We start from the raw sequence: 13,585 nt of genomic DNA, 5'->3' as shown, positions 1-13,585 counted from the left end.
TCCCAGGTTCACGCCATTCTCCTGCCTCATCCTCCCGAGTAGCTGGGACCACAGGTGCCCGCCACCACACCCGGCTAATTTTTTTGTGTTTTTTAATAGAGACGGGGTTTCACCGTGTTAGCCAGGATGGTCTCGATCTCCTGACCTTGTGATCTACTTGCCTCAGCCTCCCAAAGTGCTGGGATTACAGGCGTGAGCCACCGCACCCGGCCTGCAGAGGGTATACTTTTAACCACTATGTTCTTTCTACTACCATGCTGCTTCCTTTAGAAGTCAGTAAATTATACAACTTTAGATCTTTATAAGGAAGGGCTAAGTAGCCTGCAGCTGTCATTTCTTAGTTCTTATAATTTGTCAATTATAACAAAGTGAAACGTGCCTTTTTGTTTTCTTTCCAACTACTTTTTAACAAATTTTAGACAAATTTGTTATACATGACAGTTATCTAAGTTCTTGTGCAGGAAAAATAAGACTTTTTGTCCTTTATCAGCATACAATTCTTCTGTTGTACATGATGTAATAGTTTGAAGCTGCCAAAGTCCAGCCCTCAGGAAATTGTTTGAGTTGAGTAACTATTCGCTGGAGAGTTTAAGATAACCAGCTCATAAATCAACAAATAGCTTGGCCCTTTTTATGGTTGTAGATGCTTATCTCTTTCTATTTTCCAGCTTGAATCAGAAGCAAATATTGTTTCAATTGATATAGTCACTATTAGAAAAAGTTGTCAGCAGTATCTCAAGCTAGATAAGGCCATTTTGTCAGTTCTTTTCTTTAAGGAGAGTCAGAATTTATCAGGATGTTAGAATTGGTTGTTCTAGGCTAGGTACCTTCAAACGAAAAGTTTTCTCTTTCAATGAAACTCAGTGATTCAATGCCTATTATATTCAACCTCTGTGTGGAATTAGAAAGATGCCCTTAAGATAAAATGTAGTCCACGTACCCAAATAACTGTAACATGAGGGAGAATGTGAGTATTGTAATCCAAACCCCACCATGCACTGAGAGCACAGAGGAGGATGAAATAAATTGGGAGATTGGAAAGGTGAGAGGGTGAGAGAATGATCTGGGAAGGCTTTTCCTTGTAGGATAGTTAAGATTTTCAGCAAGAATAAATGGAGAGGAAAGGCATTCCAGAGAGAGGCAATATTAGAGTCAAGACAATGAGAAAGTAAAGGACAGGGTATATTTGTTATACAGAAAGGAGTCTAGTGTACTTGGAGTGGAGGATGAGTGAGAGGCACATAATGGATGATCAATGAAATGTTTGATCAGTGAGTGAATGAGTAGATGAAGCTGGAAATGGTGGTAAGGTCCGGTGATTCTCGAACTTTACGCTGGTGCCAGACATATTTAATTCTATCTTATAATTAGGAATTAATTTTTTTTTTCTTTGAGATGGAGTCTTGCTCTGTCACCAGGCTAGAGTGCAGTGGTGCGATCTTGGCTCACTGCAACCTCTGCCTCCCGGGTTCAAGATTCTCCTGCCTCAGCCTCCTGGGACTACAGGCACGCGCCACCACGCCCAGCTAATTTTTGTATTTTTAGTAGAGACGGGGTTTCACCATGTTGGCCAGGATGATCTTGATCTCTTGACCTCATGATCTGCCCACCTCAGCCTCCTAAAATGCTGGGATTACAGGTGTGAGCCACTGTGCCTGGCCAGGAATTAATTTTATTGGCAGAATATGTGAATATCAAAACTATGCAGCATAAAAATCACAATCATGAACATGATTCAGTGATATGATTTGGATGTTTGTTCCCTCAAATCTAATGCTGAAATGTGATCCCCAATGTTGGGGCCTAGTGGAAGGTATTAGATCATGGGGGTGGATCCCTCATGAATAGCTCAGTGATGAGTGAGTTCTCACTCAGTTAATTCACACAAAATCTGGTTGTTTAAGAGAGTCTGAGACCTCTCCCTTGTCTCTCTCGCCATGTGACACCTGGGCTTCCCTTTGCGGTCTGTCATGATCATAAGCTCCCTGAGGCCTTGCCAGAAGCTGAGCAGATGCTGGTGCCATGCTTCCCATACACAGTGCAGAACCATTAGCTGATTAACTTCTTTTCTTTATAAATTACCCAGCCTTGGGTATTTCTTTATAGCAGTGCAAACATGGCTTAACACTGTCAGTTAGGAAAAAATGTGTTAAAATAGTTCCAATTGACTGCTTTGATTTTTTTCCCTCTTAATTTTGCTACTATTTGTTCAAGTTTTTGTAGTGCTAGCAGTAGACTAAGTAGGTAAGAAAAAATTATGGTAGAGAAACTTATGAAAAATCCATCTATTAATTTTCTTTCCTGTGAATTAGAAAAATACCATTGTTCTTTTCCAGCCAAAAGAATATCTCCCTCTAGGAGCCATTAAATATTTTGAAAAGGAGTGACATGGTGTGGAGTGTGTTTTAGGAGTCAGGTGGTAGTGACATGTAGGATTAGAGGACTGGCAATGAGTCAGTAATGCGGTGCAGTGGTCCAGATGTGGTGAGGATCTGAACCTTAGTAGCAGCAGCAGTGAAAATAGAATGAAAGGAAATAGAGATCCACACCAGGCCCTCTGTTTCTAAATAGGAAATAGTTACCAATTATTAACCAGCTTTCATATTGTTAGGATATTACGGGTCTCAATGGTCGGTTATCTCTGGTCTCAAGTCCTTTCACTCTATTTTTAGGGAAAATGTGTTTAAACCCCTATTTTAAGGAAATGATAATTTATAGATTATTTATAAATTATAGTTAATTTAGAAAATAGAAAAAAGGAAAAAAATCCATAATTTCATCATCCTAACAAGACCGCTATCATTTTACATTTACTTACCCCGATGTTGCTGAGTTTTAAACTTCTCTGTTAATTCATTCTGTGCACATTTAGCTCTGAGAAACAGGTTTCTGAACTAATAAAACACCCAATAATTGCCATACTGTGATATTAAACAGTAAACCAAGAGGTTTCACATATAACCCTCAGTGGATTGTAGGATCACAAACTATGTCAACGTCTCTTCTTTTTTTTTGAGACAAAGTCTCACTCCATTGCCAGGCTGGAGTGCAGTGGCGTGATCTTGGCTCACTGCAACCTCCGACTCCCTGGTTCAAGCAATTCTCCTGCCTCAGCCTCCCGAGTAGCTGGGATTACAGGCACATGCCACCACGCCCGGTTAATTTTTGTATTTTTAGTACAGATGGGGTTTCACTATGTTGGCCAGACTGGTCTCGAGCTCCTGACCTCGTGATCTGTCCGCCTCGGCCTCCCAAAGTGTTGGCATTACAGGCATGAGCCACTGTGCCCGTTCACATCTCTTCTTTTCCTGTAAATCTATCTTGGTCCATCTACCTTTAGACATATAGATATTTATTTCCCAAATGCCTCAATCCCTTTTGGGCCCAAAGTTCCACCTTCTTCAGTGAATTATTTGCATAATTTAAAATGTTTTTTATTTTGAATTTATAGAAAAGTTGGAAAAATAGTTACCTCTAATGATACCATCTTATATAACCATAATACATTTATCAGAACCAGGAATTAATAGTATTGGTACAACACTATTAACTAAAGAGCTTTCCTGAATTTCATCAGTTTGCCTACCATTATTATTTTTCCTTTTTTATTTTCAGTTTTTTTAAATTGTAATTTTTTTTATTTTTATTTTTAAAGACAGGGTCTTGCTTTGTCACCCTGGCTGGAGTGCAGTGGCACAGTCACAGCTCACTACAGGCTTGAATTTCCAGGCTCAAAAAGTCCTCCTGCCTCACCCTTCTGAGTAGCTGGGACTACAGGCAAGCATTAGCCTGGCTAATTAAAAAAAATTTTTTTTGGCCAGGTGCAGTGGCTCACGCCTGTAATCCCAGCACTTTGGGAGGCTGAGGCGGGCGGATCACCCGAGGTCAGCAGTTTGAGACCAGCCTGGCCAACATAGTGAAACCCCATCTCTACTGAAAATACAAAAATTAGCTGGGCGTGGTGGCAGGCGCCTGTAATCCCAGCTACTCCAGAGGCTGAGGCAGGAGGATTGCTTGAACCCAGGTGACTGAGGTTGCAGTAAGCCAAGATCGCGCCATTGTACTCCAGCCTGGGTGACAAGTGAGAAACTTTGTTTCAAAAAAAAATTTTCTTTGTTTTGTAGAGACAGGGTTTCGCCATCTTGCACAAGCTGCATTGTTCTTTTTCTGTTCCAGGATCCTATCTGGAATCTCACATTGCATTTTAGGTGTTTTTCTTCCTTACTCTTCTGTATTCTGTAAAAGTTTCTTAGTCTTTCTTTGTCTTTTATAACCTTGACATTTTTGTAGAGTATTGATCAATATCAGTTTGAGGGCTATTTGTCAAATATTCCTTAATTTGGATTTGTCTGATATTTTTCTGATGATTGGACTGAGATTATGGTTTAGGCAAGAATACCACAGAAATAATTGTGTCCTTTTCAGTGCGTCATATCATGGCATTCATGATGTCAATATGTATTATTACTGGTTATTTTGACCTTGATCACTTGGTTAAGGTAGTTTCTGCTGGGTTTCTCCATTGTGAAACTACTATATTTTCCTTTGTAGTTAATAAATGCCTTAGTGGAGATACTTTGATACTGTCATTTTTATTAATGTCATGGAGTTCTCTACACATGCAATTAATAGTGTCTCCTTAAAGACTTTATTGAACTTTAGTTACTGTGAAGTCAATTAGCTTAAAGAGTCCATCTCCTTGGATGGGCGCAGTGGTTCACGCCTGTGCCACCGCGTGGTTCACAACTTTGGGAGGCCGAGGTGGGTGGATCACTTGAGGCCAGGAGTTCAAGACCAGCCTGGCCAACATGGCGAAACCCTGTCTCTACTAAAAGTACAAAAATAGCCAGGCATGGTGGCGCATGCCTGTAATCCCAGCTACTCGGGAGGCTGAGGTAGGAGAATTGCTTGAACCCGGGAGGTGGAGGTGGCTGTTGCAGTGAGCCAAGATCGCATCACTGCACTCCAGCCTGGGTGACAGAGCGAGACTCTGTCTCAAAAAAAAAAAAAAAAAGTCCTTCTCCTTAGAAACTTCCCACACTTTACACCTGGTTTTATCAAAGGGTTCCCAGGCTTTGCACGAACGAATTCTATCTAGTCTTCATTGATTTCAGTTCCATTCTAGCTCTGCTCATAATGAATCTCTTATGCTAATAACCTGTAGCTCTCTGGGCCTCATTTACCCCTCTGTCTCTTAGGGCGCCAGGCTCCTCCTGGCCCAGTGTCCTTCCAGGCCTCATCTCCCTTTATGCACAAGCCAGTTCCATTTGAATGACTACTTTGGGTTTTTTCAGAAACAGAGGCTGAGAGAAGCTGACTTTGTTGGTGAAGAATACAGTGGGGGATAATTAGGGTGGCTGCAGCTGGAGCCTGGTTTATTACTTTGGCCTGAGAAAAATGGTAGCACATTAAGCTGTACTGTGTATACTTGTGAAAGAATCATTCTCTGTATTTCACTAATACAGAGAAAGTGTTTTTTTCTAAAGGTCACCAGCTTCTAGAGGTATGCCTCTAATTCTGGCAACCTTAATCTGTAATGATCTTTTCAATTTAGCCCTGTTGACTGTGGAGTTACTTGCTGTGAGCACAAGAATCCAAAATCCAAATGTGGACCAAATATTATATTTAGATCTATTTAGTTCAAACAAATTTTATACAGTGAATAACATTAGATGTTTCTTTGATTAATAAAATACAAATTTATTAGTATTACTGAATTCAAAGTAGCTTTTTGAATTATGTATTTTCTCAAGTGACATATACTATAAAAGCCCCATTTATGTAATGTGGATGGGGCAGACTTAGATTCTCTGACACTTGAAGCTTATGCAATTCAGAGGGCCTCCTTTAAGGAAAATATTTTTTGAAACAGAAAATGAGATATTGGGCCTTGAGAATCTGTGCAAGAGAAAGAGTCCTGAAGCTTAAGTTTCAGTGGCTTGGTAAATCTGCCTCTGGATGTGAGGCACTGCAAAAAGGTTGAGACCCACTGTTTTCCATCATTTCATATATGGAAAGGTTTTTGGCTTACCCACAGGAGGCTAGTGTTTTCAGATTGGGAACAGTGGGACATATAACTTAGTAACTGTGTTACACAAGGAAATACGTAATAAGATGACATGCTTCCGTCCCAGTTTTGGCTTTTACTTTCCTAGAAGTTTACCATGTTGCCCACACTCGCCTCGAACTCCAGGCCTCAAGTGATCCACTAGCCTTGTCCTCCCATTCTGGGATTTTAGGCATGAGCTACCATGCCCAGCCCAATTTTTTATTTCTTTATGGTAAAATACCTAGGAGTAGGATTGGTAGGTAAAAGTATGGCAAAAGTGCAGCCATGTTTTGCTTAACAACAGGGATGTGTTCTGAGAAATGTGTTGTTAGGTGGTTTTGTCATTGTGTGAATATCATTTAAGTGTATTTGCATAAACCTAGATGGTATAGCCTACTACACACCTAGACTATATGATATAGCCTACTGCTGCTATGCTACAAACCTGTATAGGATGTTACTGTACTAAATATAATAGATGCCAGGCACGGTGGCTCACACCTGTAATCCCAGCACTTTGGGAGGCTGAGGCGGGAGGATCACCTGAAGTCAGGAGTTGGAGACCAGCCTGGTCAACATGGTGAAACCCCATCTCTACTAAATACAAAAATACAAAAAATAGCTGAGCGTGATGGTGCGTGCCTGTAATCCCAGCTACTCGGGAGGCTGAGGCAGGAAAATCGCTTGAGCCCGGGAGGCAGAGGTTGCAGTGAGCCAAGATCACACCATTGCGCTCCAGCCTGGGCAAGAAGAGCGAAACTCCATCTCAAAAATAAATAAATAAATAAATAAAATAGGCAATTGTAACACAATAGTAATAGATGTGCACCTAAACATATCTAAACATAGAAAAGTTACAGTAAAAATAAGGTAAGTCCCATAATCCCATAATTTTATGGGACTACCATTGTATATGCGGTCTCTTCTTGACTGAAACATTGTTATACAGCTCATGACTATATATTTAAGTTTAGAAGTAACTGCCAAGTGTGTCATTTTGCATTTCTTTTTCTTTTTCTTTCTTTCTTTTTTTTTTGAAATGGGGTCTTTCTCTGTTGCCTAGGTTGGAGTTCAGTGGCTTGATCTCGGCTCACTGCAATGTCCACCTCCTGGTTTCAAGCAATTCTCCTGCCTCAGTGCCCCCTAGGAGCTGGGATTATAGGTGCCTGCCATTGGCTAATTTTTGTATTTTTAGTAGAGACAGGGTTTCACCATGTTGGCCAGGCTGGTCTTGAACTCCTGACCCAAGGTGATCCACCCGCCTCAGCCTCCCAAAGTGCTGGGATTACAGGCGTGAACTACTGCACCTGGCCTGTTTTGCATCTCCATAAACAATGTAGGAGAGTTCCAGTTGCTCTGATTCCTCATCGGCACTTGTTATTGTCAGGTTTAAAAAGTTTTTTTGTTTTTGTTTTTAACTATTCTAATAGGTGTATAGTGTAGTTTTAATTTCCATTTCCCTCATGGCTAATAATGTTGAACATCTTTCCATGTGCTTATTTACCATTTGTATATCTTGTTTGGTGAAATGTTCAAATCTTTTGCCTATTAAACAAAATTGGGTAGTTTTTTTGTTGTTGTTGTTGTTGTTTTTTTGAGATGGAGTCTTGCCGTGTCATCCAGGCTGGAGTGCAGTGGTGCAATCCCAGCTTACTGCAACCTCCACCTCCCGGGTTCAAGCGATTCTCCTGCCTCAGCCTCCCAAGTAGCTGAGATTACAGATGTCTGCCACCACACCCAGCTAATTTTTTTGTAATTTTAATAGAGATGGGGTTTCACCATGTTGGCCAGGTTGGTTTTGAACTCCTGACCTCAAGTGATCCACCTGCTTCAGCTTCCAAAAGTGCTGGGATTACAGGCATGAGCCACTGCGCCTGGCCAAAATTGGATAGTTTTTCTTATAAAGTTTTGAGGATTCTATATATTTTAGATCTAAGTCATTTATCTATTATGTGACTTGCAAATATTTTCTTTTAATCTTTGACTAATCTTTTCATTCACTTAACAGTGTCTTCCAAAGAGCAGACATTCTTATGATGAAGTTCAATTCTATAATTTTTTCCTTTTATACATTATGCTTTTGTTGTATCTAAGGAATCTTTGTCCGGGTGCAGTGGCTCACACCTGTAATCCCAGCGCTGTGGGAGGCCGAGGATGGTGGATCATTTGAGGTCAGGAGTTCAAGTCCAGCCTGGCCAACATGGTGAAACCCCATCTGTACTAAAAATACATGGTGGTGCATGCCTGTAATGCCAGCTACTGGAGGAAGGGGGTGGGGGTGAGGGTGATGGGGCTGAGGAAGGAGAATCACTTGAACCGGGGAGGTGGAGGTTACAGTGAGCTGAGACCACGCCACTGCACTCCAACCTGGGCGACAGAGGGAGACTGTCTCAAAAAAAAAAAAAAAAAGGAATCTTTGCCCAACCAAAGGTTATAAAATTTTCTCCTGTCTTCTCCTAGAATTTATAGTTTTAGGTTTTTTGTTTAGGACTGTGATGTATTGAATTATTTTTGTATAAGATGTAAGGTATGACTCAATGTTCAGTTTTTTGCATGTGGGTGTCCCAATTGTTCCAACATCATTTGTTGAAAAGACTGTCATTTCTCAATTAAATGGCCTTGGTACTTTCATCAAAAATCAATTGACTGGCTGGGTGCGGTGGCTCATGCCTGTAATCTCAGCATTTGGGAAGTCGAGGCAGGTGGATCACCTGAGGTCAGGGGTTTGAGACCAGCCCCTGGTGAAATCCCGTCTCTACCAAAAATACAAAAATTAGCCAGGCATAGTGGCATATGCCTGTAATCCCAGCTACTCGGGAGGCTGAGGCAGGAGGATTTCTTGAACCTAAGAGGCGGAGGCTGCAGTGAGCCAATATTGCGCGACTGCACTCCAGCCTGGGTGACAGTGAGATTCTGCCTCAGAAACAAAACAAAACAAAACAAAACAAAACCCAAAAAACAAAACTAGGTAGTGAGAGCCATACAGATAAAACTATAATTCCCCTCCTCACATATCTTCAGTAAATGGTATTGGAGAAGGATTACGTTGTTTAATGCTATATCTACAATTTAAGTGAAATGTTTTTGGTGTTAGTATTTCTCTGGACCACTTGTTACTGCCTCTCTTGTCTGGTCCTTTATGCTCTCACTTCTAGTTGGTGACACATTTAGAACAGGTCTGAGAACTTACTGCTTTACCCTACATAATACTGCCATTCAGAGCCTGAGAATCTTTTCTCTGCTACTGCGTTTTTCTCCTTTTGCTCCCTGTACTCAGGAGTGTGTGTCATAGGGCAGGCTGAGTTTCAGTTAGCTCCTAATGTGGATATTGGAAACCCCACCTGCCTGCCAAGTCCTTTTGGCTGTGAGCAAAGTGGAGGCTTGGTACTTGTCATTCCTTTGCAGCAGTTGAGCTGAAGGAATGCTGCATGGCTTGTTGGAAGTTGCTTAGTGGCCTTGAGTGGGGTGTGTATGAGGGTGTGTGTAGAAAGGTGAGGGTCTTATAGTCTGTGTGGGAGATATGGGTTCTTTTCTAGTGTCATGTTAATCATCAGGCAGTATTTATTGACTGCCTCCTTATGACTAGCACTGTAATAGGAGCTTTTGGAATAGAATAATAAAATATATAATTAAGTCATTGTTTAATAGTCAAACTTCTAGATCTGCCACTTACCAGTGTTGAATTGGGCAAGTTAATGTCTTTAAGCCTCTCTTTACTTTTCTGTAAAATGGAACTATTAATAGCTATCTGATAGGACTGTTGTGAATATTAAATAAAGGACATAAGTATCGTGTTTAGCACATACCTGACTGTAGTTACTATTTCATTTCATGTAGTCATATTATGACGGATATGATATAAAACAGAGAGTAATAAAAATAGAGAATAATGTGACAGTAGGCTGTATAATCAAATACTTTAATTGGGACATGTAGATTATAAATAGTCTGGGAATTTACAGAAGGGAAAGAACAGTCTTATGCAACCATTTAATATTCCTGTACCTCAGTTTTTCCATTGGACATGCTGTAGACAATGCTAGGTGATCTCCCAGAGAATGATTAAGATGTTAAAGCATTTTTGTGTTTTTAGATGGTGCATATGATGGTGAGAAGGAAGGGAGAATGAGGAATTGTTGATGTTGGCAAATTTAACACTTAACATTTAAAAATTTTTCCTTATGTAGATGGACATGGCAGCCTTATAGGAAAACTTAAAGCTGGAGATGTGGTGATTTCCTTCCAGGGAACATACTTGCTTTGGTATTACTCTCTGTTACCTCACTGGCATTTTAATTAGTTGAAAACTAAAGTTGGTCAATGGATTGCCTCTGATTGTGAGCCCTTGGATATAATCTGGAGATTAAATGATTTGTAACCCAAATTATCTCTCTGATCCTCTGGCAAAAATGAAACAAACAAACAAACAGGGCAGGAGAAGATTTAGTTCTCTTGGACTGCATGTTAAGGACATGTGGTTTACTCGCCATCAGTGTTTCTCTGGATGGAACATCTTTACTCAGAACAGATCTTAGACTGCTAACATGGCCTTCCCACCTTTAAGCACGTTTTCATAAGCATATTCATGGAAAACACCTTTTAAAAAGTGCTTTATTCACAATGTCCAAAAGAAACTTTCAGTTCCTAGTTTGTGTGTGCTTACTTGGTGATTTGTTTTGTGTTAGCCTGATACTGGAAAGTTTGTATTTTGTTTTTATTTCTATCCAGATCAACTTTCTTCTGCTTCAAGAAAATTTCAGACAATTTTCCCCTGAAAGTAAAGCTGTTCATACCTTTTTTTCCTTCTCTTTAGTTTGGGTGTCTCGCTCTTTTTTTTTTTTTTTCTTTTTTTTTTGGCATTGTTTGCCAAGGTTTCAAGTTTATAGTGAGAGGTGAGGCAACGTTGATCTTGGCAGAACAGTCCAAAGCCAGTAGAGTCATTAAGTGACGCAAGCTTTTGATTTTTTTTATTTCTGTTAAAGCTCTCTGACACAGCTGGCTATTCTAGTCCCAGAAGAAAGAGGAGAGACTTGCTGAAGATCTGGATGGGACAATAGAAGTTTGGGGCACATTAAAAAGAAGCAGCAAGAACATCAACAAAAACCTCAGATGATTCAAACAGGCTTCTTCTTGGCTTTGTGGAACCTTTTGCAGTTGCTCAGAATTTGAGTTTTTGCTTCAGAGGATGATGAGACAAGGCAATAGAGGGTGAGGAGGATTATGTTGGATTCTTGCTTCTCTGTCTGCCTCTCCTTCCAGTTGGAAAAATCTTCAGTCCATAAGAAGCATTATCAACAAGCCTGAAGAACACATCTTACCCTGATCCTGGATGCTGTTGGAGTTGAGAATTACATCCACTTCACCAGGACTTTATGGAGGCTGTTCAAGAAAAATAGAAGGAAGCAATACTTAAGGATTTCTCTGTTTGCATTAGTCCTGTGCCATGTTACATTTTGGAGATTGTTTGGAACAAGTGAGGGAGGGCTCTGTCATCTTGATCTAGGAGGATACCTGAGTCCCTTGACTACACAGATGATATTTGGAAGGTGGTAAAGTCAAAATCTTCCAAAATAAATTCACTAAATTCTGAATTCCCTTTCCTTTTAGAACTTTAGCAGACAGAAATTCCTGCCAAAAAGGCACAAATCCTTCTCCATTTTTTTTTTCAGGCTAAATGTGAACAATAATGTCTTGGAAGAGAAATTATTTTTCAGGGGGTCGTGGTAGTGTACAAGGGATGTTTGCACCTCGAAGCTCAACCTCCATAGCCCCCAGCAAAGGCCTCAGCAATGAGCCAGGGCAAAACAGCTGCTTCCTCAACAGTGCCCTGCAGGTAAGGGTCATTTCTTTATTTTTGGTGAACTTTGACTTTCAATTGCTGATGCTGTATTTCTGATAACTCTTTTTAAGTAAAATGTTTGATAGTCTCTGTTTGAGGTTAGTAACCTGAGATAATTTTTACATTTATCTGTGTGATCTTTGGCAAGTCACTTTATCTCTTTGAATCTCAATTACCTCATTTGTAAAAAAGAGGGATTAATAATGATAAGAGAAATAATAATAACTGTAACTACTATTATTTACATGCCTAAAGGGAGGTAAATGGACCAGGTGATCTTTCAGACAGAGTCTTGCTCTGTCGCCCAGGCTGGAGTGCAGTGGCGCAATCTCGGCTCACTGCAACCTCCGCCTCCCAGGTTCAAGTGATTCTCTTGCCTCAGCCTCCCGAGTAGCTGGGACTACAGGCACCCACCACCACGCCCAGCTAATTTGTGTGTTTTTAGTAGAGACGGGGTTTCACCATATTGGCCAGGCTGGTCTCGAACTCCTGACCTTGTGATCCACCTGCCTTGGCCTCCCAAAGTGCTGGGATTACAGGCATGAGCCACCGTGCCTGGCCTATCTTTCTATTTATCAACTTTTTTTCCTGAACAGTCTCTACAGGTTCCTATTTTTCTTTTCTTTTTTTTTTTTGGACAGTCTCACTCTATTGCCCAGGCTGGAGTATAGTGGCCCAATCACAGCTCCTGCAGCCTTGACCTCCAGGGCTCAGGTGATCCTACTGCCTCAGTCTCCTGAGTAGCTGGGACCATGGGCGATCTCGGCTCACTGCAACCTCTGCCTCTTGGGTTCAAGCAATTCTCATGCCTCAGCCACCCAAGTAGGTGGAATTATAGGTGTGCATCACCACACCCGGCTAATTTTTGTATTTTTAGTGGAGACAGGGTTTTACTATGTTGGGCAGGCTGGTCTTGAACTCCTAGCCTCAAGTGATCCGCCTGCCTCAGCCTCCCAAGGTGCTGGGATTACAGGCGTCTGGCCTGTTTTCTGTTTCTCCTTTCGGGAGTAAGGTGTGTTATCCTAGTTGCTTTTCTCTAGTATAGAAGCAAAATTCTTTCCACAAGTCAAAGACTTTCAGGTATGTTAATCTCGTCTCTTAATATTCAGGCTTTTGGCCCACATATTGAATGGAGTCTAGTCTTTGTCCAACTTATCTCCTCTCTTTGAGCTCTCCTGTTTTGGCTCATAACTGGTGTCTAGTCAGATACACTTGAACAGAGCTAGGGGAAAGTGAATTCCCTTAAGTTGATTATCTACCCTACATTTTCCCTTTCACTGTTGCTTGCCACTTGAGTGATCTTAGAATCCCAAAGCTTTCTGTCTGTCTGCTCTGCCCAGTCACGCCCATAGCATGTTAAGTTCATCCCCCTTGGCCTAACTTTCAAGTAATTACTTTCTCTTCTTTTCTGCTCTTCAGTGTAAAAGTAAATGAAATTTGCCACCCAAGATAATTATACTTGGGTAAAATATTAGCTTCACTCCTCAGATGTTATGAGAAAATGGGTTGCTATGAGAGAAGACAAGATATTTAGTATAAAGAACAATGGTCCTGGGCATTAGGAGGAGACCTGGGTTCTAGTTTTAGCCATTCTGTAGACTAGTCTTGTGACTTTGTACAGGTAATAGTGTCTGAGTTTCCCCATTCATAATACAAGAATGTTGCCAAGCTTATCTAGGTAATAAAAGTTTCATGCT

General features: G+C 40.9%; 1 protein-coding gene across 39 annotated transcripts in view; it reads left to right on the top strand.

The window, feature by feature from the left end:
* USP54 (ubiquitin specific peptidase 54) overlaps positions 1–13,585 on the top strand; it is a 130,443-nt gene that overhangs the window by 40,587 nt on the left and 76,271 nt on the right. For 20 of the 39 annotated variants that reach the window (XM_055092965.3, XM_008969020.5, XM_055092966.3 and 17 more), the window contains exons 2-3: positions 11,032–11,595; positions 11,719–11,882. In XM_055092965.3, the coding sequence (XP_054948940.1) occupies positions 11,736–11,882 (147 nt within the window). In that variant the 5' untranslated portion in view covers positions 11,032–11,595; positions 11,719–11,735. Of the gene's footprint in view, positions 1–11,031; positions 11,883–13,585 lie in introns of all 39 variants that reach the window. The other 19 variants (XM_055092959.3, XM_055092967.3, XM_055092963.2 and 16 more) reach the window with 4 other exon arrangements.

This window comes from Pan paniscus, chromosome 8, assembly GCF_029289425.2.
Source record: "Pan paniscus chromosome 8, NHGRI_mPanPan1-v2.0_pri, whole genome shotgun sequence".
NCBI classification, from domain to species: domain Eukaryota; kingdom Metazoa; phylum Chordata; class Mammalia; order Primates; family Hominidae; genus Pan; species Pan paniscus.
Note: the sequence above shows the minus strand (reverse complement) of the source record. Positions and strands in the feature narration are given on the sequence as shown.